This window comes from Sesamum indicum, linkage group LG6 (genome assembly GCF_026168435.1).
Source record: "Sesamum indicum cultivar Baizhima isolate 11 linkage group LG6, ASM2616843v1, whole genome shotgun sequence".
Lineage (NCBI taxonomy): Eukaryota > Viridiplantae > Streptophyta > Magnoliopsida > Lamiales > Pedaliaceae > Sesamum > Sesamum indicum.
Window position 1 is genome coordinate 14,533,643 of NC_142662.1, and position 26,199 is coordinate 14,559,841.

The window sequence follows — 26,199 nt, forward strand, 5'->3', positions numbered from 1 at the left end:
TTTGATAAAGCCACGCAAGTAAGAGAACTAACGAAAATACAGGTCACTAAGCATTTATTTAGCTAATTACCAAGATTAAATCAAACTAGCTAAAGATAACTCCAAGACTAAATCAAACTAGCTAAAATTACTCTAACAAACTCTAAATAATAGTTCTCGAATCAACCAAAATATTCCAACAATCCCTCCCTTGAACTCATTGCTTAAGCAATTGGTTCAAATATGCAGCAGCACACATACCCAGTGTCTTACGAAACTTCTCAAAAGCATCTAACTTGAGGGGCTTAGTCATTAAATCTGCAAGTTGGTCTTGAGTGCCATAGAAAACTAACTCAACAACACCATCTTTGGTAAGATCTCTGAAAAAATGAAACCTTACTCGTATATGCTTGGAACGACCATGTAAAACTGGATTTTTTGACAACTTTATAGTTGAAGTATTATCACACATTAATGTAGTACAATCATCCTGCACATGACCAATTTCTTTTAAAATTCTTCTCATCCAAATAGCTTGGCAAGCACACGCAGCCGCTGCTACAAATTCGGCCTCAGTGGTTGATAAAGTGACTATGGGTTGCTTTCTTGATGACCAGGCTAATGCTCCTTCACACATCATGAACACATAACCTGAAGTGCTTTTGCTATCCTCCTTGTCTCCGGCGTAATCACTATTTGTATAAGCCACCATTTCACTTGCTCCTCCTTTCTGGTAGAAAACACCATAATCCATAGTTCCTTTTAAGTACCTCAAAACTCTTTTTGCTGCTGCAAAATGTAGTTGTGTGGGATTCGCCATAAAACGACTAATAAGACTTACAACAAACATGAGATCGGGTCGAGTCGTTGTAAGGTACATCAAGCTTCGTACCATTTACTTGAACTGAGTTGCATCTACTTTGATTCCTTCTTTATCCGCATCAATCTTTTGACTAGGAACAATTGGGTTACGAACAGAATTGCTTTCTCCCATGCCAAAATGACTTAAGACTTCAGCTGCATATTTTCTTTTGCATATAAAAACACCATCAGCCCTGTGCAACACCTTAATTCCAAGAAAGAATCTCATCTTTCCTAAATCTGTCATGGCAAACTGCTTATTCATAGAATTTTTGAACTCACACAGCATCACCTCATCATCACTAGTGAACAACAAATCATCTAAATAAATACTTACAATTAGAATTTTTCCTCCTTTTCTTTTAAGGAAAAGTGTGTGCTCACTAGGACTCCTTTCGAATCCTTCCTTGATGAAATAGGACTAAATCCGACTAAACCAAGCTCTAGGTACTTGTTTTAGTCCGTAAAGAGCCTTTTGTAAATCATAGACCATAGTTCACTTCCTTTTTTTTCATATCCTCTTGGCTGCTCCACGAACACATCTTCCTTCAATCCCCATGCAAGAATGCAAATTTGACATCTAACTAGTAGAGACTCCATCCTCTTTGTGCTGCAAAAGCAATGATCATTCTCACCATATCCATCCTAGGCACAGGTGCATATACATCTGTATAATCTATTCCATGCTGTTGGGAGTAACCTTTCACTACCAATCTTGCCTTGTATTTGTCAATTTCACTAAGCTCATTTAGCTTAGTTTTGTAAACCCACTTCATTCCTATTTTCTTGGCTCTAATGGGTAGTTCTACTAACTGCTAGGTCTGATTTTTCTCAATGGATTTGATTTCTTCATCCATGACCAGCCTCCATTTTGAGCTTTTAACTACATCCTCAAAGCTTGTAAGATCAGAAGACACTACAAATTCTATGCTTGTCATGTTTACTTCATCATCTTCTGACAGTTCTTCACCGAATGTGTAATCTATCATCCATACTGGTCGATGTTGAATTCTGCCCTCCCTTGTTGTCAAATTCTCTTTGGCAATTGGTGCTTCATTTACTGCTCCATCGACATCTTCTACCGCTTCTCCTTCTTCATTTGTAGTTATTACAGTGTTGTCTCCCCATTCTAAATCCATCAACTACTCTTTTTCATAATCGGCATCACAATTCCACACACGGTCTTCATCAAAAACTACATCAAGGCTCAGAATAATTTTCTTTGCAACTGGATCATACATTCTGTACCCTTTAGATTCGTCACTGACCCCAAGTAATACACAATTCACACTTTTATCTTCAAGCTTTGTTCTCTTAGCATCTGGTATGTGGACATGTCCCACATAACCAAACACTCGAAAATGCTCCACTGAAGGTTTTTCTCCACTCCATACTTCTTCCGGAGTCACATCCTTCACAGCTAAAGTAGGTGATCGATTTAAGGCATGAATCACCCACCTAGCAGCTTCTACCCAAAAGGTCTTGGGTACTTTCTTCTCTGATAGCATGACCCTCACCAAATTCATCATTGTGCGATTTTTGCGCTCGACCACTCCGTTTTGTTGTGGAGTGTAGGTTGTTGTCAATTGTCTCTTCACGCCTTGTTGCTTACAAAAATCATTGAATTCTGCAGAATTGAACTCCCCTCCGCTATCTGTTCTCAAGCACTTAATAGACATTCCAAGCTCTGTTTCTACGAGAGTCTTGAAATGTTTAAAGAGATAAGAGGTTTTTTACTTCTCTAAAAGAAAATAAATCCATGTCTTTCGAGAAAACTCATGAATGAAAGACAATAAGTACCTCTTGTGGCTGCTGGAGGCAGGTGTAATTGGACCGCATAGATCTGCATGAACTAGTTGTAATTTCACTATTGCTCTCTAGTGGCTCCTTTTGGGAATGAGAATTTGGTGTTGCTTGCCTTTCATAAACGCATCACAAATGACATTTGTTTCTACAATTGGCGGCAAACCAACCACCATTTCTTTGCTTTGTAATGTACGCAAACCTTTAAAGCTAAGGTGATCATAACGATGATGCCAGAGCTTGGATTGATCTGTGGTACTGATCTGCAGACACTTTTCTTCCTTTACTATGATGGGTGAATCAGTAATCAACTTAAACATCCTGTTTGCACTCATGATGGATTCTGCCATTTTTCCTTTTTGTGGATGATAGATGCTACACACCTCATCTTTGAACAACAGTCCCAATCCCTTTTCTTGCAACTGGCCCACGCTCAAAAGATTATTTTGGAGTTCCGGCACACAATATACATCACCAATAACATAACTAATGCCTTTCAAAACCAGCTTCACAACTCCCTTTCCAAGCACCTTCATTTTTGTATTATTTCCAGGCTTGACAGTATGAGAGAAAGTTGTATCCAAGCTTGAACATATACCCTGATTCTCACACATGTGATTTGAGCATCTTGAATCTAAAAACCACACATCACTTCCCTTGTTTTCATAGAGCTCCCATATGCCATTAACAGCAACTCATCTTCATCTTCATCTTCTTCTACTTCGGCATAATTAGCCTCCTTATTCCATTTTGGAAATTCATACTAAAAATGTCCTAAATTGTGACATTTATAACATTCAACAGTTGCTTTGTTGAAGGCTATTCTTCCTCTTCCTCGTCCTTTGCCTCTAGATGATCTTCCTCTACTCCTTGTTCCAGACCCTGAATCTACCTTTAGAACTTGATCCTCATCCTCATTGTACACCCTTCGAAACTTCTGCTCATGTACCACCAATGAACTCTGTAATTTATCAATGGACATGTTATCAATATTCTTTGATTCTTCGACGGACACCACAACATACGTGAACTTCTTAGTTAGGGTTCGTAGAATTTTATGAATAATTTTTGAATCAGACATATCTTCTTCATTGCTCCGCATCTTGTTAGAAACGGTCAACACTCTTGCAAAATACTCATTAATGGCTTCATCTTTCCTCATTGATAGAACCTCAAATTCCCTTCTTAGTGAATTAAGAAGAGATTTTCTTCACCTTGTCATTTCCTCCAAATTTCTGTTTCATCGAATCCCAAACACTCTTGGTTGTACTACGATCTAAGATTTGTTCAAAGACTGTACGATCAAGTGCCTAGAAAAGATAATGTTTAACCTTATAATCCTTGGTTGTGGCATCATCGAGCAACGCTTGTTGTGCCTCTGTCAGCCTCGTCCCTTCTACTGGCCTTCCACAATCGTTTTCTATCAAACTCCACTGACCCTTTGCCCTAAGCAGATTCTCCATCAATTCACTCCAATGGACATAGTGACCATCAAAATGAGGGATCTTCGTCATAGTCTTGTCGTCGTTCACTCTCTTAGTATCTGCTCACTTGAAGACTACAGCTTCTCTCTCTAGTTTCTACAAGCCCAGTGCAGGCTCTGATACCAATTGTTAGATGTTAAGAAATACTGTAGAAAATAACACAAAATAACTGGAATACTTTATTGAAGAAAGATCTTGGCTTTTATAAAGCCACGCAAGTAACAGAACTAACGAAAATACAGGTCACTCAGCATTTATTTAGCAAATAACCAAGACTAAATCAAACTAGCTAAAGATAACTCCAAAACTAAATCAAACTAGCTAAAATTACTCTAACAAATTCTAAATAATAGTTCTCAAATCAACCAAAATCTTCCAATAAGAAAAAGAAAAAAGTACATCCAAGAGTACAACACGGAATGACGGGTCTTTTTTTTCTTTTTTTCAGAAAAACCATACATATGTGCAATTATCATTCTTCTTCTTTATTTAGATACTTTATTTTAAATATAAATTTTATAGAAGTACTAACTTAAAATTTGTAACTTCTCAATATTAAAAATGCTAACACAATCTCTCTCTCTCTCTCTCTCTCTCTCTCTCTCTCTCTCTCAATAAAATCTCAACATTGGTCAGTATATCTAAGTTTTCATGTAAGATTAGGTTAAAATGTTATCGTCAAGTTAAAATTGTATAAATTATTAATGATTCGACAAAAATGACAAATTTACTAATGTCATAAATCACAATAATATTTTTTATTTATAACTCATGTTAATTAGGTATCATGCTCATTTGCAGCTTATGATATATCTACTATGAAGAGCTCAACAAAACCAAAAAAGCTATTCTACAATCAAAACAAACATATGTGTAATTACCTATGTATTGTTTGCTCATACTCAAATTTTTGTCTTCACTATCTATTCCTCGGTGTCTCACACACACATACTCCACACAACACTTTGTACGCACTAGAAACTATGGCGTAAAACTCAAATGATGAAAGCAATGTAGATTTTTTTATTTAGGGTTTAAACTACATTCAACATTTAATTGTATTTTATAATTTTGTATGAGCTCTAACATATGTAGACTTTCACATTGTAGATGGAATTGATACGGGGAAAGACTACTTCCATAGTGCTTGAAGGTAAATGGTATGATCTTTTCGAGCCAACTCAATTTTAATGTGCCGGCACCTCTTCTTCCAGCCCCATCCCCACTATCAAAAGTACCTCCAAGAGAGCAATATGCATCGTTGATCTTTTTTTCTTTCTTTTTTCTTCTCTTTTTTAGAAAAAAATATATATTTGCTCCAAGATTCGTTTTTCTTTTTTTTTTGTTTAATCTTTTATAAGTAAAAGTTTTATAAGAAGTACTAACTCAAAAATAATAATCGCTCAACTTGAAAATGTAAAAAATATATCCGCTTGCTTTCACTTTCGATTTTTAAAATAAAGCTTTTAGAAAAAAAAAACTACAATTCGCCTTCGATTTTTTTTTTCTTGGATATAAGATTTGATATGCGGGAATGTTTCTTCTTCTCTCTCTTCCTTTTTAATATATTAATGAACAATAATAGTCATGAATGGGAGTTACATACTTATCCAAATATTAAGTCTTAATCTTTCAAATTTGTTTAAAGCTGAGTGTTTATGTGAAATCAGATTAAAAAACTAAGCATCATGTAAAGACCGTCAGAGAAGTTTTCTTTTTTTTTTTGTTTTTTTAAATGGGGAAATGGAATATTATGTCTGTAAAATCTGGTCATCACCCCAAGGGCATTAGACAGGGAAGTAGGAGGGTGCACCCGGCGCAAAAAAATAATTATCATTAGCTAATTATTAACTTAATCAGAAATTTGAATTTTGGGTACATACATTGTTTTTCAAAAATTTCCTAAGTATATGATGACTCAAGAGAGATTTATTTATACCATAAATACATAAATCATCATCCATTTAATTTCTCAATATAGTTGTCTTGTGTTGATAATGTAAATATCTCATACTTAGAACTTTGCATTGCATTAGCTACATATTGTGAGGGATGACACATCTACTTTTATAAGTGACAAGCATATTGTGAGGGATGACATACAAGTGACAAGCTGCATTTAATGTATTTTTTCGTAATCAACCCCCTAATTTCATATTTATATTTATAATCTATGCATTTTTCCGTGAAAAATTGGTGTTACTTTAATAAATTGACCATATACGTACATAGTATTTATCCATATTTAGGGTTAAAATATGAGATAAAAAATAATATTGGAAGATTAATTAGTTTTATAAATAAATACATGCATATTTTAGACTCTAATTATTAAAACTTTCAATATATATATATATATATATTTATATATATTACGAACAAAGTTTAAAAAAAATATTAAAGAATTGCGAGATAAAAAATATTATTGAAAGATCAATTAGTTTTATCAATAAATACATGCATATTTTAGACTCGTACTTATAAAACTTTCAACATATATATATATAATATTATGATAAATAAGTATAAAAAAAATAGTAAAAGAATTGTGTTGGGGTCCAAAACCCCAAGGTTTTGCACCCATATTGAAATTCGAGTATAATTAAGATTGATGCCTCATAAATTTATTGGGTCAAGCCAACGAGTTAGGCATACTAGCTCAGTCAGCTAAGAATCCAGCTGGCTCATCAGCAGAACAAATAAGGGCCCAATAACAAGACGGATAAAGCCCATCGCTAGGAAAGAAAGGCCCACAGGATTACCTGCTATTTTACTGAACTGGTAGGCCCAAGAAATAAGCTTATTTCAGCTGGACACATCATCATACAGCTGAAAGAACATGTTGTATAGCTTTCCAACACATTTTTACACATCATCCTGATAACTCTGCAATTATAATGATTTTATAGCAATTTAATCTTTCTTTTTAAGCCAAAATATTGCTAATTATGTAATTTTATTGCATATTCAGCAAAAAAGGAAGATTACAAGGAAATTTCTACAGAATTGACAAAATATGCCCATGCTTAATGGAGTAGTCAACTCGAGATAAGGATAAGCACGAGCGATTTCCCCAAGAGATAAAGGAATCAATTGTTTAGATTTAGAAAGGATTCTTTAAAGCTTATCTCTTATAATTTATTTACCTTTTTAGAGTTTATCACGTGTCTATCCCCCCACTACGTCTAGATTCGTAGGGGACTTTTATTATAAATAGGGGGGATCTCTTCATTAGAAGATTCGGTTATTATTTAGAATTCCATAGAATTCTTGTTCATCTTTTCTCTTTTATTTTTATTTTACAGCCGGAATTAATGGAATTCCACTTTTTAGTGTGTTCTTCTATTAATATGTCCGGCTAAATTCCTTATTTTCTGGTTAAGGTATGATGATTGCTTGATTCCTATTATGTTGTGAGATCTAATCTGCGTTCTATACTTGTCAAATAAATATTCATGTTATTCTCTAAGCTTTAATTACAAACGTCTGATTTATGAATGATTCGGCCGGTTGTTCATTATCAAGAAGGTTTGCTTAGCTAATTGGACTTTATAAATTCGTGTAATTGTTTATTTAGTTCAATACTTAGTGGCAACGTAGCATGATTAGTTATGTCACAGTATTTAATTATGTTATGGGGAATGCATGATCTAGTTTAAACGAATTATCCTCGTAGGAGTTTGTTGATTAGAATCAGGCCTTTCTAATTCTTAATGCTGTTAATAGATTAAATCTTGTGGACGTTCCCAAGGTTGTCTGTTAATTAGAGATCTAGCACAACGGTCGTACCTTGGCTAACGAAAAGGTAAGGAAAGGTGAGGTTGTTATGTCGTACCAACGACCATAAATGGTTTATTTGTCCATACATGTGTTACTCTTGCATCAATGATCAACTCATAAGAATCAAGCATAATCCTAGCCTTAATCGGAAAATCTCCCTCATATATCTCCACCAGGTATTTTTAATTATTTATTTAGTTTTCAGTCACTTCTTTTTATCATCAATCTTCCCCCATTATTTTCTATTTTTATCAAAGAAATCAACTTAAAGCCAATCTCTGTGAATCAACCCTACTCCCACTTTCACAAGTGTAGTAGGAATTATTTTTGGTGACTTCGACACTCATCAAATTTTGGCGCTGTTGCCGGGGATTGGCATTTTTAAGAAGATTTCTTTTCTTGTTGATTGATTTTTTTTTACTTGATTTAATACTAAAATCTTCTCTTACAGGTGAACTTGAATCTAATTTAAAACTGAGAGGAATGGACGAAAATTTTAACCAAGCAACAAGTTGAAAAAAAAAAAGAAAAAAAAATTAATGGAAATCGTTTCTTCCGAGCCATAGTTAGAACAAGAGATATTGGAAACTTGGAGTGAACCATAACACACAACCCCATTGCAATCATGTGGGCCAATACTCAACAGTTTGGGACTAGATACGACAATCCTCCGGTGAATGAGGTAAGTATATCTTCCCTTGATGATCGTTTTGATAAACTTTTGTCCCTTGTTGAAGGATATGTCGAAGAAAAATACCAACGGGTGAAGGCTTGTGGAATATGCAATTCCATGGTACATCCCACCAATTTGTGCCCTATGCTTCAAGAAGAAACCATCGAGCATGCCAATGTTGTTGGAGGACTTTTTGGACCACCACAAAGAGGATATGATCCTCATTTCAACATGTACAATCCAGAAAGGACAGATTACCCCAGTTTTAGCTATATTTCACAATCTCAAAACTGGCCACCACCTCCTCCACCTAGTCCCACGCCTAGCCCATCTCTCGAAGACATGATGAAAGCACTAGTGACCAACACACAACAGTTCCAGCAACAGACCCAAATGAGCATTCAACAGTTCCAACGACAGACCCAGACGAGCATTCAAAACCTAGAATCTCAAATCAGTCAACTGGCGTCATCTGTTAGTAAATTGGAATCCCAAGGTAAATTACCTTCCCAGTCTGTTGTTGATCCCAAACAAAATGCTAGTGTTTTTGTCTTTCGCAGTGAAAAGGAGTTGCAACCAAATATGAACGAAAATGACACCAAGTGTACGGATGTCCAACAAGGTGAACCAGATCAAAAGATGGAAATTTCTCAAAAGCAGACCAACAAACCCAAAACAGCCGACAGTGAATATCACAAGGTGTTGATGGTCAAAACTCCATTACCGGAAGGATTTGTTGAAAAAGAAGAAGGGGAAACGAAGGGAACACTTGAAATTGTTAGCATAGTGGTGGTAAACATTCCATTGATCGACGCAATCAAAAGAGCACCTCACTATGCAAAGTTCCTCAAGGTCTCTGGTCCGAGAACTTATAAGAATAAAGCATTTCACGACAAAATAAGTTCGAGGAAGAATTCTCTCATGAACCTCAAAGTTTTCCTTGGTCCACACCATCTTTGGGTGCACTATGTGAAGAAGAAGAGAATTTAAAATGCCCAACTTATTCAAGTTGAGGCACAACAATGTCTAGCCAAAGACATTAAAGAAAGGCGCTAGATGGGAGGCAACCCATGAATTTCTATCCCTTCTCTTTTTCGTTTCATTTTATTTTAGTTTTAGTGTTTTTATTCAAGCTTTGCGATGCGTGCCCACGCTTAGTCGATCTTTCAAAACTGTTTAACTCACTTCACCAAAACAGATTTGGAGCTTCCACTAAGCGTGCCCACGCTTAGTCGATCTTTCAAAACTGTTTCAACTCACTTCACCAAAACAGATTTGGAGCTTCCACTAAGCGTGCCCACGCTTAGTCGCACTTCGTAGGCTGTTATTCACTTTCATTTTCCTTCATTTATTTATTTATTTTTATTTATTAAAAAAAAACTCAAAAATTCAAAAAATCAAAAGAAATATGGAAATCAGTCGAATCTTTCCATCACACTTCAAAATCTTTGACCGATATTTTCTTTTTATCTTTCTCAGCTCATCCACAGTAACTTCAAATCCGCCAAGAACTCTTCAACAAAGCCATCTCACCGGAAAAGCTCCCCGCCGTCGTTTGCCATCGTCGCTCACCGGAAATTTGAACACTTCGGGCGGACACCAAGGCAACCACCCACACCATGACCTTTTCGTGACTTGCACTTAGGGATGCTTCCTTAAACTCTCTCCTTTTAATTTTTCCTTGAAATACATGTCATAGTCCACATTGAGGGCAATGTGGATTTTAAATGTGGGGGTATTATTGTTGAGCATATTTCTTGAATTAGGTGTTGCACGTTGAAAATAGTTGTTGCTCTTGTTGATTGTTGAAACTACTCGAAAAGATATTTTTGTGCTTGATTTTCTTGACTTTTGAAGATTGAGTCTTATGGAAATTGTTAGTAAAAATTGCTTGGTTTTGAAAAAATTTTGGCATGATAAAACCCTTTCAATTTTGGACTAATCTTGGCTTGATGATGTTATGTGTAAAAAGAATATATGTTTTATGTTTAAGGATAATTCACTAGTTGAAAGCTTGTTTTTACCAAAATGACTTGAGTTAAAAATCTTCTGATGTAGGATTAGTGGACTAAAACATACCTCGTGAGATTTTGAGCTTGATATATCCATAAAAAGAATTATTCTTTCTTGAGAGAATAACACTTCTATGGCTTTGTCTTCCTAGAACTTGCCTTGAACCACATCGAGGCCACACAAATGTACATTTACTTGGATATGATAAAGGCATTAGAAACCACTTTCGGCCTTCTTTAACCACCCAACACATTTTAACATTAGAAAACCCCTTTGAGCCTTTTGACCTATTTTGTTGAATAACCCGTCATATACGAACCTATCCCGTCGTTTGTTTAAAATCTTGATTTTGATCCCTCTAAGAACTATTAGAGCATCAAGGGAAATGGGTTTATGTTCAAAAGAACAAATTCTCAAAATGGGAGATTTTCGAAACCTTTGTGATTTACATGCTTAAAAGATGTATTTCAAAATGAGTGTGGGGGTTCCAAAATTATGTTCTTCTTCACTTTGTGGAAACCGACATCAATTTTCTTGGTCTATGCCTATCACAAAAAAATTGGAGAAGGAGAAAAAGAAAAAGAAAAAAAAAGAAAAGAAAAGAAAAAAAAGAGAAAAAAAAAGAAAAGAAAAGAGAAAGAGAAAAAAAATGTATGAACTCTCCAAAAGGAATAAGAAAGGCATAGTTCAAGGAATTGTCGAAAGATCTTGAAGGGAGATGAGTAAACTTTGAGAGCTTCGAATTATTGTTCACTCAAATTCTTTTGGTGCTCTAATTAGTTTCTTGAAATTTAACCTCATTATCCTTTTATCATACCCCAAACCAAAGCCCCATTACAACCAAAATAAAAGACCTTTTGATCCTTATATGTGCATATTTCAAAAGTGGTGGAGATGTGGTGTATAGGCAAGCCTATGGTGAAGCATTGTCGTAGTAAGTGTCGAGAGATACACTTGAGCCATATATACACTTGAGAGAATGGAAAGAGGAGAGAAAATAGTCCACTAGTTTTATGCGATTGGTTTTGATAATGGTCATCATGTGAAAACTTGTTTGATACATGTTGAATTATCTCCTTCATAAAATATGTCATTTACTTTGCACATAATTACAAATTGCCTTGAGTAGTTTAAAATTTGGAGGGATTTTTGAATGCGTCTTGACTTTGCTTGAGGACAAGCAAATGGCTAAGTGTGGGGGTATTTGATAACTCTGCAATTATAATGATTTTATAGCAATTTAATCTTCCTTTTTAAGCCAAAATATTCCTAATTATGTAATTTTACTGCATATTCAGCAAAAAAGGAAGATTACAAGGAAATTTCTGCAGAATTGACAAAACATGCCCACGCTTAATGGAGTAGTCAACTCGGGATAAGGATAAGCACGAGCGATTTCCCCAAGAGATAAAGGAATCAATTGTTTAGATTTAGAAAGGATTCTTTAAAGCTTATCTCTTGTAATTTATTTACCTTTTTAGAGTTTATCACGTGTCTATTCCCCCACTAAGTCTAGATTCGTAGGGGACTTTTATTATAAATAGGGGGGATCTCTTCATTAGAAGATTCGGTTATTATTTAGAACTCCATAAAATTCTTGTTCATCTTTTCTCTTTTATTTTTATTTTACAGCCGGAATTAATGGAATTCCACTTTTTAGTGTGTTCTTCTATTAATATGTCCGGCTAAATTCCTTATTTTCTGGTTAAGGTATGATGATTGCTTGATTCCTATTATGTTGTGAGATCTAATCTGTGTTCTACACTTGTCAAATAAATATTCATGTTATTCTCTACGCTTTAATTACAAACGTCTGATTTATGAATGATTCGGCCGGTTGTTCATTATCAAGAATGTTTGCTTAGCTAATTGAACTTTATAAATCCGTGTAATTGTTTATTTAGTTCAATACTTAGTGGCAACGTAGCATGATTAGTTATGTCATAGTATTTTATTATGTTATGGGGAATGCATGATCTAGTTTAAACGAATTATCCTCGTAGGAGTTTGTTGATTAGAATCAGGCCTTTCTAATTCTTAATGCTGTTAATAGATTAAATCTTGTGGACGTTCCCAAGGTTTTCTATTAATTAGAGATCTAGCCAACAATCGTACCTTGGCTAACGAAAAGGTAAGGAAAGGTGAGGTTGTTATGTCGTACCAACGACCATAAATGGTTTATTTGTCCATACATGTGTTACTCTTGCATCAATGATCAACTCATAAGAATCAAGCATAATCCTAGCCTTAATCGGAAAATCTCCCTCATATATCTCCACCAAGTATTTTTAATTATTTATTTAGTTTTCAATCACTTCTTTTTATCATCAATCTTCCCCCATTATTTTCTATTTTTCTCAAAGAAATCAACTTAAAGCCAATCTCTGTGGATCGACCCTACTCCCACTTTCACAAGTGTAGTAGGAATTATTTTTGGTGACTTCAACACTCATCACATCCTAAAATATCTCCAGGTGGTTCCAAGTAAATGGATAGCAAATGAGCTGAATAATCTATGAATAATAGACCCTCCAATTTTTAGGCAGTTTGATAGGATTTCGTCTAGCTGGTATATTTTAGTTAATATTTATCCAAATTGTAAAGGGTTTGATTTGGATGATAGCCAACTTGCAAAGCTTTCTAATGAGGTACGGAACTTATTAATTTACCCCTGATCCAACTCTGTACACGCCTATAAATAAAGGCCTTGTGCAGTTATTTGATAACATCTCTCTTATTCTCAAACTCTTACTTCCTTGCATTATTCTCTCTCGGATTTCAAGCAATTCTAAGCTTACAATTTGCACTCCACTTGAATATTCATCATTTATAATTATATTTTACCACTATTCTCACTTTATTTTAAATTTTTAAGTTTCTCTTTTAATTTCTTTTTTAATCCATTACTGAGTTAAGCATCACAATACTAACCTCTGTTTTGCAAAGGGTAATCTTAGAAATTTTTTGAAGATCCTTTGACCCTTGTGGTGTCGTGAATTTCTAGTAAGCATCATCGGCGCCGCCTTTGGGAACACTTGAGCTTTGTCGTGAGAAATAGAAAAATTCCAATAATGGAGGTGATCATAGATCTTATGATGGAGACTCTTCCCTCCTCTGCATCTAGACTTTTTGTTCCACCTGCAGATTCCACTTCAGGAGATGTTAATGTCCCGGGTCTAGATCCAACACCAGGAGTTAATGCTGCAGTCTTAGCCCCAACTCTTGACCAAGCAATTGGATCTGCCATTTTGAAATCGCTCTTCTGCGAGCAGGTTTGTCAGTTCATCATGGAGACCATCAACTCAACCCTCTGCGGTTCTCAAACTAGCTAAGTGGGACCCTCTTCCCAACTGAAAAGAGGAGGAACACCAAGATGTCAAGGTATGGGCAAATAGATTCTTGCTGGGCTTTGGCAAGACCAATCCACCCTCGTTGAGTAAGTATGTTGTTGTTAAACGGGCATGTCAAGGAAATCTAGTTTCTAGAGTTGTTATCCAATGTGGTGCTAGTGCCCAAAACCAGGTAACAAGTGGCAAATGTGTGTTGACTTTTGAGATGTCAACAAGGCATGCCCTAAAGATTTTCACCCTTTACCTCGCATTGACCAGCTAGTGGATTCCACCTCTGCCATGAATTATTTAGCCTAATGGATGATTTGTAGGGTTACCACCAAATAATGCTCAACCACAATGACCAGAAGCGAGTTAGCTTTATCACATAGGAGAAACCTATTACTATGTTCTTATACCTTTTGGATTAAAAAATGCAGGGGTTACGTATCAATGCTTAGTAGACTGCATGTTTCGAGAACAATTAGAACGTAACATGGAGGTATACGTTGATGATATACTGGTAAAGAGCAGGCAGATGGACCAACACTTTACTAATCTAGTTGAGACGTTCATACATTAAGAAAATATCACATGAAGCTAAATCCAACCAAGAGCGCATTTGGGTTGCGAAGTGGCAAGTTCCTAGGATACATGGTTTTGGAGAAAGGAATTGAAGCCAACCTAGAAAAAATTCAATCTATCCAAGAAATGAAACCTCCCGCTTACCTCAATGAAGTACAGAGACTAGCAGGGGGCATAGCGGATCTTAGAAGATTATATCCCAGTCAGCAAAATGCAGCTTACCCTTCTTCAAAGCCTTGAGGAAAACTAAGAATGTTGTTTGAGATGAAGACTGCCACCAGGAGTTCCAGGATCCGAAAACCTATTTAGCATAAGCCTGGTCACCAAGCCAACACCTGGTGAACCCCTATACCTCTACTTAGTAGTCGATCAACAGGCAATCTGTGCTCATAAAAAAACCCATCTATTATGTAAAAAATGTATTGTATGGGGTCGAACAACGGTTCCTGAGGTAGAGAAATTAGCTTTCACTTTGATTATAACACCAGGCAAGTTATGACCTTATTTTTTTTCACATCCTAATTGTTTGCGTACTAATGCCCCATTGCATACAACATTAAGTAAAACTGAAACCTAAAGAAGAATGATTAAGTGGGCTATTGAGCTTAGTGAATATGATATCTCCTATCAGCCCAGATCAGCCATAAAAGCTCAAGCATTGGCTGAATTCATAAATGATGCGACACTCGTGGAAGAGGACGAATGGAATTGGTTGTTACATGCAGATGGCTCTTTCACTCTTGCTAGCAATAGGGCTAAAGTGGTGCTCACTAGCCTAGAAGGGGATCAACTGGAATATGCCTTGCATTTCGACTTCAAGGCCTCAAATAATGAGGCCAAATGTGAGGTCCTCATTGCAGGTATCAGGATAGTCTTGGATGCAAGAGCTAAGAGTCTAATCGCCTACGTCGATTCTCAGCTAGTGACCAATCGGGTGAAAGGTAAGTATGAGGTCAAGGAAGAAAGTATGAAAGAATACCTTCAGGAGGTAAACAAGCTTATCAGCCCCACAACTTTCAGCTCCACCAAACCCCTTGAATAGAAAACACCAAGGCTAATTATTTAGCCCGACTAGCTGGCTCCCTGGTTGATTGTAATACTCGCACAATAACTATAAGAACTCTCATAAAAAATTCCCTTAAAAGTGACATAATCATCTTGTAGGTTGATACAGATTGGAGGAAACCCCTCCTGGACTATCTCAAAGAAAGTATCCTTCTTGCTGATGAAACAGAAGCAGCCCGCATAAAGAGCAGGGCAGCTAGGTTTGCTCTATTAGAGGGTATCCTCTTTAAGAGTAGTTTTTCTCAATCTTATCTCCAATGTTTCTCAGCAAAGGAAGGTAGGAAAACATTGCAGGAAATACATGAAAGAGTCTGCGGATCTCATATAGGTGGCATGGCTTTGGTAAAAAACAACTTTGTGAGCAGGATATTTCTGGCCAACTTTCAGGAAAGATGGGATAGATTAGGCCAAAAGATGCGAGCAATATTAGAAGTATGCCTTGTTAATCCACGTTTCAGTTGAACCATTCAAGGCCATATCAGTATCTTGCCATTATCCTAATAAGGAATAGACATAGTTGGGCATTTCCCAACAGCAATAGGGCAGCAAAAATTCCTTCTCGTGGTAGTAGACTACTTCAGCAAGTGGGTGGAGGCTCAGCCTCTAGCACAAATCACTAAAAATGAAGTGATAAAATTCCTTTAGAAAAATATAATTTGTAGGTATGGTTTACCTCGCGCTATTATTTCTAAGAATTATCGTCAATTTCAGGGTTGGAAGATTCAAGATTGGTGTGCCGAGCTAGACATCCAGCACCTTTTCACGTTCGTTGCCTCTCCTTAGGCTAACGGGCAGGCTTTAGTCACTAATCGTATCCTGGTTCAAGGAATCAAAACAAAGCTGGAATAAGGTGGACAGTGGGTAAACGCATTGCCTGGCGTGCTGTGGTCATAAGTAGTACTCCTCGCTCCACCACAAAAGAAACTCCTTTCAACCTGGTATATGGATCAGAGGCAGTCATCTCGACTGAAGCTGAGCTGAAACCTTTGACGAGCCGGCCCTCTTAGGCCAGTAGGAAATCTAGCACCCAATTGGGAAAGGCCATACAAAATCACACACATCATCAAATTTGAGGTATACAAACTTGAAGACATCGACGATAGGAAACTTTCTTGACCATGGAATGCTTGCAATTTTAGAAAGTTTTACTCCTAAAATTCCTTTATTTCTAATCAGTTATTAAATGTACTCAAACATTCTTTTCTTAATAGACACACATCCTTTGCCTTCCTTCTCACATTGTCTCCAGGGTAGATGGAATCCCAAATAAAGCTAACTGAGCAAAACAACACTTATCTTTACCTAAGTCGCCTTGTTCAGCATGAAAAAGGAATGAAACTGTACAGTAGTAGGGGTCTCTCCTAAATTTCTTACAAAAATATGAAAACCAACAATTATACTAAAGGCTTTTAGGGCAAACTGATTTAGTGGTACTCTGAATAAAGTGGACACTCAACAAAAAGAGAAGGGATTGGAAATCGCGGACCAACTTCTAGCTGAGATACATAAAAGCTTAAGAAGCCCTGGGGGTGAGTGGGGGGAAAGAAGGGATTTTAATAAAAAAATTATCATGTATTCCAAATCAAGACCTAAGGTCACCTATATCCTTCTCCTTCACACAAGAGCGGTAAACTTTATAAGACTCAGTACTAAAAGCTACCAATATGTCCTCCGTCTTTCTCCTCTCAGACTCTTCCCTAGAAATTCTCCTCTTACTACTCACTTCCTCTTCACCCTTGCCCTATTGGAGGCTAGAATGAGAGGTATTAGAGAAAGCTGCTAAGTCAATCATAAAATCCTCTAAGGCTCGATCGTCTACACCATCGTCAGATATGATTAAAAAAATCCAAAGGAGAAGGAGACTTACTTAGAGATGAAAACACTATGCGATGATAATAGGATGAAAGACGAGAGCCTGCAGAATCAAGGGGTTAGAAATTGCCCTAGTTTCAAATGCAAAGGAAAAGGGAGAAGGAAAGATTTTTTTTTGACCTTAGAGTGCAAATGGTAAAACTGAAAACAAGGGGAAAATTCCTTATATATGATTTATCATGAACAGTCATCCTATTTGATGACTCAAGAAGACTATTGTTTTCTCCGGCTGACCACGCGAACTTCCAAGGATAATTCAAATATAGGACTCTTCTCTTTCTTTTTTGCAATCAATACCATTAATGGATATCTCTTCTCTGCATGTGCAAATTCAAAATTCAAATCACATCTTTTACTGAAAAAGGTTGGAACTAGATAAACTTGATCAGTCTTGTTGATAAGCAGGGAAATATTTCTCTTTTGTACAACTGCTCACCTACTCCAGCAGTTCAAGTCTACGACTTGCATTCCTGGAGTGGGGGGAGGGAAAGTGATGATGCCTTTTAAATTTATTGGGCCAAGCCCATGAGATAGCCTAGTTGGCTCATCAGCAGGACGGATAAGGGCCTACTAGCAGGACGGATAAAGTCCATCTATAGGGAAGAAAGACCCACAGGCTTACCTGTTACTCTACTGAACTGGTAGGCCTAAGAAATAAGCCTAATTCAACCGAACACGTCATCGTACAACTAGAAGGACATGCCGTATAGCTTTCCAACAAAATTTTACACATCAACCTAAAATATCTCCAGGTGTTTTTATGTAAATCGGTAGCAAATAAGATGAAGAATCTACGAATAACAGACCCCCAGACTTTTAGGCAGATATGGAAGGATTTCGTCCCGCTGGTATATCTCAATCAATATTTATCCAAATTATAAAAGGTATGTTTCGGATGATAGCTAACTTGAAAAGCTTTCTAATGACATACAAAACTTATTAATTTACCTTGGATCGAACTCTGTACACAATATTGTGCAATTATTTGATAACATCTCTCTTATTCTCAAGCTCTTACTTCCTTGCATTATTCTCTTTCGGATTTTAAGCAATTCTAAGCTGACAATTTGCACTCCACTTGAATATTCGTCATTTTTAATCATATTTTACCCCTATTCTCACTTTATTCAAAGTTTCTCTTTTAATTCATTTTTTAATTCTTTACTGACTTAAGAATCGAAGTGCTAACCTCTGTTTTGCAGGATTAGTTCTCGATAGTTTGAGAATTTTCTTGAAAATCCTTCGATCTTTGTGTTATGGCCAAATTTCTGATTACCATCAAAGACAATAAATGATTCGAGTTAAGCTGAACATATCATTGTTCAAACTTATTTAAATTCTTATCGAACTTCAAATATTGTGTTTGAATTCGTTTTAATTATTAATCTAATCGATTCAAATGGGCTTTAATTTAATGACACATGAGCCAAAATCGAGTATTTAATATTTTGTTATGTTGGTACTAATCGAATAAAGCTCAACTCAAACCTAACTTAAAAATTTGTCAAACAAAATATTTATTCAATTTTAGTTTATTAAGCTTAATAATCGAGTTCAACGAACTTGTAGTGCTCTTTTTAATCGAGAATCAAATTATTTAATTTATTTTTCAAACCTAATTGTAACTTCAAAATCCCTTCAAACTAATGAATCTAAGTTTAGGATTAACCCAAATTCATTGCCATCCCTGCAGCGATGGTTATATTTGAGGGCTTGCATATTTAGGCCAACACTTAAAATTGATTTGTTTTTGGGTTTTTAAGACATCTTTTAAAATATTATTAAATTTGATAATATGAATTTAATTTTAATTATTGTCCTAATTACAACATGGACACAGTTTTATCTTTTATTTTTAAATAATTTCTATTCATAGCGCAAAACTCATGCTAGTATTTAATATTCAAAATATATATATAAATATATAAATATAAAGAAAATTACCTCCTCAAGATGGCAGGATAGCCACGTCAATACAAATTTCCCCAAAAAAAGTTGATTAAAAACGGAAAAAAACCAACAAAAATCTGCTGCACTTCTTTGCTATTCCTCATTCGTCACTCTTTGATAGACTGAAGTTCTAAGGGTAAGAGATTGATGATGCAAGTTTCCGGCTTGTTGCCAGACGTCTCTGTTGTTCTACCGTCGGCTGCTGGATGCCGGTCGCCGGACGTCAAGCATTGCAGCTCCTTCTTTGAAGCAAAGTGCTTTTTCTCTCCTGGATTCTCCAAAGTAAGCTTTCATTGTATCTGTTGGATCCCAGATGTCCTGTTTTCTGAGTGAGTTTCATTTTTTTCTGTAAGAGTTTAGAGTTTATTTATTTACTTTTTTTTTTTTTTTGGAAATTTTTATGCTGTTTGATGATTGATAATTCTGTTTTACTGATTTGCAAATTTGTCTAAGTGGGGGGCAGCATGGCAGAATTTTAATTCACCGGCTGGACAATAGTTTTTCATGGTTGCCTGCAGCGGAAATTATCTTTGGCTTGAAATTTTGAAGAAATTGGGTGAATTTAGTTTGAATGTGAATTCCTAAATTCGACGCAGTAGTCATTTGGATGCTAGTTGGGGGTAGTTTTGGCCGCCTTTTTTTCTCACCTAATGAGAGAGGAAGGGTGATGCGAAACTAATTGTTAATGAGTAGAAGGCATGGAGAACTGGTGATGGTTTATACAAAAACATTTGTTTTTAAGCCTTCAGTGTTGCCCTTAGAGAGGTTTCAGAAATATAAGGGAGCAAGTGATAGAGTCAGTTGAAATTGTCTCTGGCATGAATACAAGCACAGGCCACTGAAGAATTTGTGCAATTCGATAATGAGATTGCCCACAGCCTCATACGACCAATTCAATAATGAGATTGCCCACAGCCTCATACGACGAATTCGATAACAATTGTTTTGGATCAATGACGAATCTAATATTTCTTCCATACTTCCAGAAGGATATGGTTGTTACTTCTATATTCAGCTCGAGAAATGAACTGCTTGATACCATCATCGATAAAACTAAAGCATTCCAGCATGCACTTTTTGTGGATGTGATGGTATTTATGATAAATATGTACTTGTATGGCTTTGAGTCTTCGGTTAAATTTTTATATTTGTGTGCATCTTTTTGATTTATCTAATTGAGATAACCTTCTTGCTGACTGCAATTCATTGAACAGAATTGCTCATTTCCTAATCCGAAGTTAGAGATTGGGCCAGAGAAGTTGAGAACAAGAGGCTTTATGGTGAGAGCCTCTGGAAATTCTGGTGGTGATCTGATTCCAGTGGCTCCTCTTCAGCTGGAGTCCCCAGTTGGTCAGCTTTTGGCCCAAATTCTACAAACTCATCCACACCTACTTCTAGCTACTGCTGAGCAGCAGCTGGAGAATCTCCAGAGCCAGCGGGATGGCCAAAAGGAGACAACTGCACCATCATCACAAGATCTCCTCCTCTACAAGTACATATTCTTTTATTACTTTTATTTCGTCGGTGTTGTTTAAGTGAATTGTTATATCAGCATTTGTTTGGACTTCGATCTAGCCGTGAAATTCATTGTCAGTTTATCATGAGATTTTTCTTGGGATTTTTCTTTGTCAAAATTGATGCTTGGGAACTTATATTTAATACACTTGATAACCAGAATGCACGGTTGTTTGAGGTGGTGATAAGAAGATGGACTTCTTCCTGGCCTTGTTGTGGGTTCCAACTACATGTTAGATATCTGACAAAACTTTAGTGACAGTTGGAGAGAGTTAAGCTGGCTGAAACTGTTTTAGTTTGAAAAGTTTGGAAAAATCACTCTAATATTTTGTTGTTACCCAAGCTGGTTGCGACAACTTTATTTACAATATAGTGTAATCTGTATAAGATAGCAGCAGCTGCAGAAAATTCTCCTTTTTAAGGTCAAGACATGTATCATTGAGTCAACTAGGATAATGCCAATGACAGATTTAGGTGGGGGCTTGGGGGGTCCAAGCTTTCTAAATCTTTTTACAATTATATATATATATTTTTTTTTTACATATATTGCCCCCCAACAATATGATAATACGAGCCTAAAATTACAAAGTCCAAATATAAATGCAAAGTTTGAAGGCCTTTAATTTATTTAAGTTGATTAGTGGCACAGATAAATTAAGCTGAAACATATGAAAGATATGAAGAGATACAATTTGATAGGCTCTTCCCATAGGATACTGAGTCTTGACTCTATCTGTATCTTCTACAACCACTAGGGGATCTTTCTGCCATGAAATTGGTGAAAATAGATTCAGAAATAAGATACAAGATGAATATCTTGCATAATTGTTTGATTACCTACATTGAGAGAAGAATAATAGAAGATTTTGATACAGACTAGGTTGTAAATAAATTGTTGTGCAACTTTGATAAATTTGAATATGTTACTGCTTATAAATTTGCTTTTAGACACATCTATTGTTATCTATATTTATTTATTAAACTATAACTAATCAAATTATTAGAAAAAAGTTATTTTAATTATTTTGCGGCCCCCTCAAGCTTTTGTCGTGTACAACTTCGATAAATTTCAATATATTCTTATAATATAAAATTAAATTTGCTTTGACTAGACACATGTATTGTTATTTTTATTTATTAAACTTGAACTAATCAAATTATTAAAATATTATTTTAAAAAATTTTCGGCTCCCTTGAGCATTTGTTTTTGGAGATGAGGTTCAAAAGGTTATAAGATGTGTGCTTAGGCATAATGAATTTTAGATTTTCTGCCAAGCCTAGATCACAAAATGGTTATAAAGATTGACTAGGGAGCATGGTGCTTCTGGTTAAATCTTGAGCTAATAACTAACTATTAGGGCGTTGAGGAAGTTCGCTGCAAAATGAATGAATTAGTAAACTCAATCATGTCGTCTTTATTGTGGGAAGAAGTGACAGTGTCGGGTATGGAAGATGAGTGCCAGTTATCCCACCTTCTGAAAGTTGATGTATATGAATAGGACAATAGCTAAATTTTGCTGTGCAAAATGGTGATGTTTCTTAAGAATATGAACTTAAGCAGGCTTTTGGAAGTTAGTGTTTTAGTTTCAATTCCAAAGCACCAACAGTGTTGGTTAAAAGAAACTAGAAAGAATGTAAAAGATTGCTTGTTGAGTCTGAAACTCGTTCTATTTTCTTGCGCACAACAAGGACTGGTGTATTAATATTATTCCTTATGAGGAGGAGAAGTAACTCCAGTTGCAGCATAGAGCAGCAGGTTGCTATTTATTTGAGCAGAGAAGTAGGATTTGTCTTACTGTTTTTCTGTTCAAAATAGCCTTTGAGGATGTGAGCGATTGAGGGAACTGTATGACGTCAAGGGGTTGGAAAGGTTTTCATGTGGCAGCAGCATTTGGTTGGACGAAGGAGTTTGAGTGGAATGGTTGATTTCTCTTAATGTGCAACTTTTGCCAGCAATCCTCTTTCCACAGGATCCGTGGAGTAAATGGATACCTGGTGGTGCTAAGGTGTTGGCAAGTGTCAGCATTGGAACTTATGGAAAGATGATATATTCCCTTGTCTACCAGTATTTTACTAATTTCCTGCATGCACTGGCATAGATGGAAACTTGGTCATCTTTTTAAATAACAATGAAAGAAGAGTTGCTGGAAAAAAAAAAAAAAAAGAAAAGAAAAGAAAGAAAGAAAGACATCATTGCCAGTGTTACTGAAGCTTGGGATATGGTGGACACTTTCATAAACCTCTTATCTTTGACATGAAATGAGAAAAGACCTGGATGTGTTTGCATTTTCATTTTCATTTTTAACAAAATACACTCTTCTACTGGAGCAAGGACAATGCAAAAGGTTTTTGTGCTACATGCATACTGTTTTGCAGTTTAAAAACCATGATAGTAAAGATCATTTAGTATTATGTGTTCTATTGAAGTATCTATTATAACAAAGAAGTCCTGTCATTCACTTTTTCATTCTGTTGCATAACAACAGATACGTGCAGTGCTTTATGAGCTGCTGTTTCCTGTACATGCTCATGCTAGTTGTTCTCCACAAACTGAATTCCTTGTGATGTATGGATGTGGAGCTTCATTTTCTCTCCCAAAGTTCAGTGTCTTTGGTTTTCTCCTACCCTCTCATGATATCAACTTGTTTCATATATAAGCACTAAGCTTATTATTGTAGGAACAGAATATTGCTGAAAGTAGCTTATTTGAAAGTACGCAAAGTATGCAATAAGACACTTGCTTGAGAGTCTACTACCCTTGTGATGGAAGCCTGGAAAGTGGAAAGAGGCAATGCTTTTTGGAACATCTTACAGTTAACTGACAAAACAGGAAAGCGAGAAAATTGGGGAAGATAAAAGCGAAGTAGGAATATGTTTTCTGCAGTAAGAGAAAACGAAATGGTCCCAAAATTATTTTGCTCTAGTTTGTATGTATGCATAATGTACTACATTTGGATGCAAGGATTTGGAGAAAGATGTTAGAGGACTCCAGAAGCATTTGGAATTCATGAACATTCCACAAAATATAGTTGAAAATTAGAGCTTAATGTGGTATTATCCGGCAAAACCAAAGGGTTTGTTATTAGGGATATGAAATCCCTGTTTTCAATTCCATCAATTCGAAGACAACGATTGTGAATTTGAATGCCATCTGTTTATACAATTTAGCCTCTGAGACTGGTGAGAAAATGCAGAAATACAATGCAGTTCTGGAGGGTAGTTTTTCAATGATGCTACTTCCTTCAAAGTTCGGTTTTCCCATTGGTTCTTTCAGGTTTCCTGGACTCTGGTGAACAGAACTAATTATCAATGTTTGTTGTGTGGGCATAACCATTTTCTCTACTGATTTCAGGAGAATAGCTGAAGTGAAAGAGAAAGAAAGAAGAAAGACATTGGAGGAGATAATCTATTGCTTGATTGTGCAAAGATTTGTAGCCAATCATATATCAATGATCCCTAAAATATCAACAACTTCAGATCCAACTGGCAGGGTGGACTTGTGGCCAAATCAAGAACAGCAGTTAGAATCTGTGCACTCCGCTGAGGCATTTGAGATGATACTGAGCCATTTATCTCTTGTTCTTGGAGAACGCGTTGTGGGACCCCTGGACACAATTATACAGATCAGTAAAATCAAGCTTGGCAAGCTTTATGCTGCTTCAATTATGTATGGGTATTTCCTCCGAAGAGTTGATGAAAGGTATCAACTCGAAAGATCCATGAACACGCTTCCTGAAGGTTTTGGTGAAGAACGTGTAAGATTTGAAGAGCCCACACCAGAAAAGCAACTATGGGATCCAGATTCATTGATACGAATCTATCCTGATGAGGGCGATGGGGGAGGTATAGTCGACTCTAGCAGTGAAGAAAAGTCATACAAATTGAGATCATATGTTATGTATTTGGATGCAGAAACTCTTCAGCGGTACGCGACCATAAGATCTAAAGAGGCAATATCTCTGATTGAAAAGCAGACGCAGGCATTGTTTGGACAGCCCGATATTACTGTTACTCAAGATGGTTCCCTTGATGCATCTAATGACGAATTAGTTTCTCTTACATTTTCTGGACTTACAATGCTGGTACTGGAGGCAGTTACATTTGGATCGTTTCTATGGGACACTGAAAATTATGTTGAATCCAAGTATCCATTTATTAACAGCTAGAGGTACTATTCCTTTCTCCTGTTTCATTCCTTTCTGGAGAAATCAAAAATTCTTTCAGCTTTGTAAATCATTGTGCTTGTTGCGACCTTGCGATATGAGATATAATAGAGCAGCTCACTAACTTTTCATCTTTGTTACACCTCTTAACGTATTCTGCTAACTCCAATTTAGTCAAACATAGATAATAGTTTTGTTCTTCAAAACTTCACCTGCTGGATTATGTTAAAATTACTTCTCTGTTGTGCATAATACATCATACATATCTATTTCTATATCTATCTATACTATATATACAAGTACGAATGTCTCATATGTTTGTTCTTATTGTGAAAAGACGATTGTATCCTTACTTAAATAATTTTGTAAATAATAAATCAGAATTAGTTCTAAAAGATAAATTCTATCAAGGGAAGATTATTTAAAATTTCTAATTTCTCTAAACTACTTGGACATTTAATGATAAATATATCCAACTAAAAATAAATAAATAGGCAAATAATATTTCTACATGATTAATTTAATTTTAGAAGTTATTTTTAAATATTAGAAATATTAATCTAGGGACAATAAAATTTAAAACGAATATCATTTGAATAATATATAAAATACTATATAAACTTAATAAATAAATATATATGTGTATATGTGAAAGAATAAATATCATTAATTTTTAAATAAAAATTATCAATCTTATTAAATTAGAAATGCTTTTGAAAAATTTAAAACGGGTAACTTCTAACTGATTGATTTTAAAAACAATTATATTTTTGGTTCATATGTTAGGTTCTTTTTTAATTTAGTCCTATTTGTTACGATTTTGTCATATTGATTACAAAGAATTATCACAAAGAGTGTTGTGCATAAAAAAATTCTAATTTTAATCGAGTTTGGTCAAACATGAACCAATTATACTGCAACTATAATATATTTATCATGTAAATGGTGTACAAAATTAAAAAGAGTGATTCATTACATGTCAAATATATCATATTTATTGTACGATCTATTGTATTTGATCGAACCTAATTTAAGTAAAACTTTTTCATTGTACATATATATAGATTTGAGTTCTTAAATGTGAACAAATCATCATTCGATGAGTCGGATTATCCCTGTTTGTAATG

General features: G+C 35.6%; 2 protein-coding genes across 2 annotated transcripts; both read left to right on the forward strand.

The window, feature by feature from the left end:
• Positions 1-8,532: 8,532 nt before the first annotated feature.
• LOC105164491 (uncharacterized) lies at positions 8,533-9,570 on the forward strand. Its single transcript, XM_011083143.1, has one exon. It carries the CDS (start codon positions 8,533-8,535, stop codon positions 9,568-9,570), a length of 1,038 nt encoding a protein of 345 aa, XP_011081445.1.
• Positions 9,571-19,407: 9,837 nt separating this feature from the next.
• On the forward strand, positions 19,408-25,203 carry LOC105164476 (beta-casein (DUF760)). The gene is made up of 3 exons (XM_011083122.3): positions 19,408-19,676; positions 20,609-20,886; positions 24,262-25,203. Exons 1-3 carry the CDS (start codon positions 19,542-19,544, stop codon positions 25,073-25,075), a joined length of 1,227 nt encoding a protein of 408 aa, XP_011081424.1. The 5' UTR covers positions 19,408-19,541; the 3' UTR covers positions 25,076-25,203.
• The last annotated feature ends 996 nt before the right edge of the window (positions 25,204-26,199 follow it).

Excerpts from the sequence above, each read along its gene's own strand:
- LOC105164491 (XM_011083143.1), top strand. The coding sequence starts at position 8,533 with ATGTGGGCCAATACTCAACAGTTTGGGACTAGATACGACAATCCTCCG.
- LOC105164476 (XM_011083122.3), top strand. The coding sequence starts at position 19,542 with ATGATGCAAGTTTCCGGCTTGTTGCCAGACGTCTCTGTTGTTCTACCG. Across the intron at positions 19,677-20,608 it reads TCTCTCCTGGATTCTCCAAA|AATTGCTCATTTCCTAATCC; the intron begins GTAAGCTTTCAT and ends TTCATTGAACAG. Across the intron at positions 20,887-24,261 it reads CAAGATCTCCTCCTCTACAA|GAGAATAGCTGAAGTGAAAG; the intron begins GTACATATTCTT and ends TACTGATTTCAG.